General features: G+C 35.0%; 1 protein-coding gene across 1 annotated transcript in view; it reads right to left on the bottom strand.

Annotated features, from left to right (window-relative positions):
- Positions 1–5,821, bottom strand: part of LOC104995044 (complement factor H-like) — a gene marked incomplete at its 3' end in the record, with an annotated part of 30,649 nt that extends 24,828 nt beyond the window's left edge. Inside the window, exon 1 of the mRNA XM_010848764.1 lies at positions 5,379–5,821. Within this exon, the coding sequence (XP_010847066.1) occupies positions 5,379–5,436 (58 nt within the window). The remainder of the gene's footprint in view (positions 1–5,378) is intronic.
- Positions 5,822–6,415: the final 594 nt, after the last annotated feature.

Raw genomic sequence — 6,415 nt, 5'->3', positions numbered from 1 at the left:
TTTGCAATTTTTTTTAGTTTTTATTATTTTATTTTTAATTATATTATTATTATTTTTTTTTTTTTTTACTTTACAATATTGTATTGGTTTTGCCATACATCAACATGCATTCTTGGGCTTCAAAATCACTGCAGATGGTGACTGCAGCCATGAAATTAAAAGACACTTGCTCCTTGAACGAAAAGCTAAGACAAACCTAGACAGCCTATTAAAAAGCATAGACATTACTTTGCCAACAAAGATCCGTCTAGTCAAAGCTATGGTTTTTCCAGTAGTCATGTATGGATGTGAGAGTTGAACCATAAAGAAAGTTGAGTGCTGAAGAATTAATGCTTTTGAATTGCAGTATTGGAGAAGACTCTTGAGAGTCCCTTGGACAGCAAGGTCAAACCAGTCAATCCTAAAGGAAATCAATCCTGAATATTCATTGGAAGGACTGATGTTGTAGCTGAAGCTCCAATACCTTGGCCACCTGATGTGAAGAACTGACTCCTTGGAAAAGACCCTGATGCTGGGAAAGACTGAAGGCAGGAGGAGAAGGGAATGACAGAGTAGAGATGGTTGGATGGCATCACTGACTCGATGGGCAAGAGTTTCAGCAAGATCATGCTGAGTTGGTGATGGACAGGGAAGCCTGGTGTGCTGCAGTCCATGGGGTCACAGAGTCAGACGCAACTGAACTGCACTGAACTGAATGGATAACCTGGAGAAAAGGCATCGTAGATGGGAGCAAAAGTAAAAGATAAGACAAGGGTGCAAATCTTTAGTGCTCTGTTGCATGAACCCAAAAAATTTAGAATCTGTAAAATTCCATTCTACATTTTGTTTATGGGTCCTATATTTGAATTTATTTTATACTTTTTGAAGTTCAGAATCACTTTAATTTAGTTCAGAAAACTTCAGAAAACTTTTGAAGGAACATTTCTATAATCACTTTTCTATCTATTAAATTTCTGGTTAACAAGGTTTAGGGGAAACTTGGCTCTCTCAGTCAAAATGTCAAAACAAATAAAAGTACTCTGTCAAATCTTTTTACTTGGTATTATTCTTGGGATTTTTTTCCTGTTCCATTACTTTACTTTCTCTGAACCATTTTTATAATGTTTCCTTTTAGTCTTAAGCTAAAATGCAACACTATTTTTTCAGTGACATCATGTCCCTTTTAAGCACTATGTCCTGAGACTGGTTCAAGATGTTAAGAAATGGGTAAAGTGCACATTACTTAAGTGACCACAGGACAGGTTGCTTGGCAGAATCTCAGGGCAGGCAGGTGGGGGATGGTGTGTGGGGTGCGAAGGGGGAGGAGGTGAGCTGAGAAGAAGGAAACATGGCCAAAAGTGAAGGACTGTCACAGACTGAGGGAATAAAAATGGGTCAACTCAGACTGAGGCTCAAGCCCTAGCCATAAAGGCCCCCAGATAAAGAATGCCTCCTTATCTGTGCTTCCACTTGTATTTGAAAACATACTTCGAGCTAAGAATAATTTTAGCAATACTTAAATAATTTAGTTTTAGTTTAAAATTGCATGCTAAGTCAGTTCAGTTGTGTCCAACTCTGTGTGACCCTAATGGCTATAGATCTCCAGACTCTTCTGTCAATGGAATTCTCCAGGCAAGAATACTGGAGTGGGTTGCTGTGCCCTCCTCCAGGGGATCTTTCCAACCGAGGGATTTAATGCGCATTTCTTGTCTCCTGCAATGGCAAGCGGGTTCTTCACAACTAGCGCCACTTGGGAAGCCCCTAGTTTAAAATTACATGCAGGCAAAAGAGTAGAATGTGCATTCCCAGGCTGGACCTAAACTTAAAATCAGCAAGGCTTTCCCTCTCCTGGCCACCCTGGGGGCTTTGTTCCACCCTTTGTCAAAGCACCCAGAGAGCACTTCCTCCATCAGATCTTCCTTCCTGGAAACACTTCATCTTCCAAATTGCTTATTCTGTTCTTACCTTCATTTGTTGCTACCCTTTGCCCACTAAAACTGTTGCAGAAAACTTATCAACATGTAATTCACAGTAAATCATGATGACTAAATTTAACTACCCCAACTCTTACTCACATATGGCCTTCCACATAAATTTCAGACTGGTTGAATTTATGGTATTATTAATATATACATTTTAAGAGAACAAAAGATATTGAAGAAAACTTTTCTATTGCTCTACTTTAAGTCACACCATTTAGGTAAACGCTCACACTACTAGATCTGAAAATGTGCGATTTTTCTGGAGAGGATGGATTCTTACTTATCACACTAGAATTGAAACACAGAGTTTAGTTTTATAGATTAGATAACTATATGTGACATTCACATCTATCCTTGTAAAAGAACAATTATTATTAATTTATAATTAATTCTTATGTCAGATATTTTTGCATTAAAAAGTATTTTTTATGAATTTATAATTAATTTTTATGATCACAGTATCAAATTTTTTACATTAGATTTAACTCTGATTCAAAACCACCTTGTACTTGAAACAGTAAAATATATTAAACAAATAAGTTCTCCTCTCTGTGTTGGAATAGAATCTCTCTGATATGTAACATATTTCAGGTCCTGAAAGGATGTTTTTACCCTTTTAACCTCCAGAATTAGAAAACACATGTCTTGCCAAGCAATATAGCCATCATGCCTTGGATATGCTTCAGCTATGTTTTGATTTATTTACTTTAATCATCCTGGAATTTGGGGGCCATGATTAATTTCAAAGCATATACACTTTTTGGATCTTAAAAGGTCTTCTTGAAAAATTGGTCACAAGATATTCCAGAAGGCAGAAACAATGTCTTATAACTGAGGAACTGTCATTCTAAACTCTGTAAATCTGACCAGATTCTTAGTAGCCTGGGATAATTCCCCCTGAAGCAACTCATGTTCTTGTTCAACTAAGGATGAAAATGCAGATAACCTACTGCATTTAAAAGGTACTACTTGGTCTCCAGTATAAAGGAAAAACTAATGGAGAGTTGAGCTTATAAATTCTTCCTGTTGGTTACTATTCCTTTTTAGTAGTGATTAGTATTGTTAAGGAATGTTCACACCCAACAAGACAAAGACCATGTAGGAAATGCTGAAATGCTATATCTAGTTGAGTGAAGCCCGTTGTGATGGCAGACACAACTGTCTTTTCTCAATGTCTCAACTTAGCATTCAGTATTCAATTCAGTATTTCTCAACCTCTCAATTTGTATTGTGTAGTTATTTCTACACAGGAGACAAAAAAAGAGGCAGATGTTGAGGTATATGTGTATATTTTTAAATGACTAAGGCCACTCTTTAATAAAATTTCTGTTAGGTATGTTAAACTGATGAAATTGATTGACATTTGAACTAACAGTTTCAGAAATATTTGGTGAACAAGCAGTAAAAGAGCAATTCTTTACCCATTGAAAAAGTGAAACTCACTCAGTCATGTCCGACTCTTTGTGACCCCATGGATTTATCCAGATCAGAATACTGGAGTGGGTAGCCTATCCCTTCTCCAGGGATCTTCCTGACCTAGGAATTGAACTTGGGTCTCCTGCATTGTAGGCAGATTCTTTACCAACTGAGCTATGAGGGAAATCCCCATATCCACTGAAAACTCATGTAATTTTTCTCTACTAACTTGTGCATTGGGGGTGTTTTTTGTGAAAACCATGAGGCTAATCTAAACATTACTTTAAATACTAAAGATGTACTTTATCTAGAATGTGACCAGGTTGATAGCCATTCTCACTGTAATGGGTATTGCTAATTGTAATGCTAATGCTCAGTTCATTAGTGGAAACTGATGTCCATTCAAACATACGGTGGATGAAACATAAAATACAAATGAAATGAGTAGGCTGAAATAAATTAGAGAGCAAGGAATTTAAATCACTGCTACTTAGTTTTTATCATTTATTCTTTGTAGCAAACAATTTTAATAATAATTCAAGTTCCACTTTGTTATCACTGAAACAGTTTAATTAAATTTAGCATCAATCCTTAGCTTTAAACATGAGCTAGAAACAAAACAAATCTTCCCTAACTTGACAAATGCCGTAGACAGAAAACCTCAGCAAACAGGATGTCAATAGGGAAGCACTAAAAGTATTCTTATTAAAGAAAAGACAGAAATACTTGTGTAAAGAAAAAGGTGCTTGGTATTGATAACATTACATTGTTCCAGAACTCTTTGCCAATGTAATCATCTCTTTGTATATTTTGTTGTAATATTAGTTATTATTGCAATATTTTTATGGATGGGGAAATGATTGCATACCTGGTTTAAAAAGTGGCTAAATATAAGGTTTATAAGCTAAAAATCAAGCAATCACATATTAGCATGTATAACAAGAAAAGACTTTATCTTTTAAAAAGTCTTAAACACATTTGAGAAAATCTGAAAAAATTACTAAAGGACATAACTTTAAAAAAAAACAACTGCCTTTATTTTCTAGATTGAACCATACTCAAGAATAGGGGTTTTGTTTATTTGCTAATATTCCTCATTGCCTAGAGGTTGACTTGAAATAAGCATTTGATCAAAATTTGTTGACTTAGTGAAAAATGCTGGGAATTCATGAATGATAACTTTAAAAAATGTCAGTCATATATCTATCCCATAATTGGTTACCTAAAATGAACTAGAAAACCAAATTTCCTCCACAAAGAAATTTTTTCATCTATGAGGAAAAAGTAATAGAGTTTAATTATCCAGAAATTTTCTTATTGATATAAAGAAAAAAACCCTCCATGCAGATGTATTACTCCTAAAGGCTATTCTTCTAGAATATTTTATATACAACTTTTGAGGGGAAAAAACCCTATTGAGCAACTTTTACGAAGGTTGCACATGCAATTTTTTTTTCAAATTTATATATTTTCATTCTAATGATGCAAGTGGTGTTTGACTCTAAGACTTTTAAGGCCATCACAGTATCAATTGTAAATGATAAGTAAATTTTTCTTTAGAAAGATTTAACACCTGTATTGAAATAAGTCCAATCATTGTAATATGAAGGCTTTTATTTCCTAATTTATTTTCTTGTTTTGTATATGTTCACATACTTCTTAATACTTTCACATAAGGTGAAAATTCTAAGCAAAAAAAAAAAGATAAGGTGCATTCTATGATAATTGCAATTACGACATGTTACAGTTTTTTTAAATAATTATTAAAACATTTTCTAAAATTTTATATTAAATAAAATTATGATGAATATTCAGATATGCCATTCAAATAAGCTGCTTATATTTTTTGACATTATTCACAATGTCAAAAGTGTCTCACACAGGAGGCCACAGAACAGTAATGAAATCACATCTTCTAGACCAAGTTTTTCTTACTGCCGTAAAAAGGATGTTAGCAAATGTTTTGCAATACAGGAAAAAAATTAAAAGCAAAACTCTTACCTTCTGCGACACAAACGGTCCACAACACAAGCCACACGATTTTTGCTGGAAATCTCATTTTGGAGACCCTTCAGGGCACATCTAGCATTGACAGTGCTCACCACTGTGTCAGGTTCTCCTCTGTAAAAACTGTGAAAAGTGCAGGAAACCACTTGCTCCAAAAGGAAGTCGAAACACAGCTTGGGAATTAAAGGGATTGCTAGATGCCCCGCCTATCAGAAACTTTGCAAAGCAAAAGAAAAATCTCAGACAGGAGTCCCAGCAATGCCAGAGTTTGAACCTGCACTCCCACTGAAAGTGAATGCTGTGACCTGCCCTTGATTTGTTTTTATAAACCCAGGCAGTTCTCTGGAAATGTTCAGGTTCTTGGAATGTGCATAACTGGTAATACTCTCTGTATTTCATAAACCCTCCGATTAATCAGACCTATTCAGATCTACCATCTGTAACCTCAGGAGATTAAAAAATAAATAAATAGAAGCTCTTTCAAATTCATTTACAGAACTCGAGTTCAGGCAATGCTTTCACAATCAAGACCCAGACAACAGGAATAGACTTTGCCAAGAATGCAAGTGCTGGCTGATTTGGAGGCCTGCTTTTCCTGCAGTTCAAGAAATTAATCTTTTAAGGATTTGTTATAAATGTGTGTAAAGCAACAGGCTCACTCTCTTTAGGTACAAAAGAGTTTAATAATTCAAAATTCAAGAAATTGAAATGCTGAATTTTTTAAACTTTGTACTGAAATATAATATACATAAAAAGACCTAAGCAAATGGTTTGCTGAATACAGAGAAAGTGAAGAAACACATGCTAAAAGCACCAGGTGAAAAACAGCTTCTCAGGAAAACCCCAGCACCCCACTAACCCCCTCCACCCCATCCTCCCATTCAACACTTTAGTCAACCCTCAATCCTGCCCCATTGTACCCTTTCCTGATTTCTGTGCACACGGGACAAATTTGCCTGTTTTTTTATTTGTTTGTTTGTTTGTTTGTAATTTAATTTAATTTTATTTTTTAACTTTACAATATTGTATTG

The sequence above is a fragment of the Bison bison genome, unplaced genomic scaffold, assembly GCF_000754665.1.
Source record: "Bison bison bison isolate TAMUID 2011002044 unplaced genomic scaffold, Bison_UMD1.0 scf7180017864272, whole genome shotgun sequence".
In the NCBI taxonomy this organism is placed as follows: domain Eukaryota; kingdom Metazoa; phylum Chordata; class Mammalia; order Artiodactyla; family Bovidae; genus Bison; species Bison bison.
Note: the sequence above shows the minus strand (reverse complement) of the source record. Positions and strands in the feature narration are given on the sequence as shown.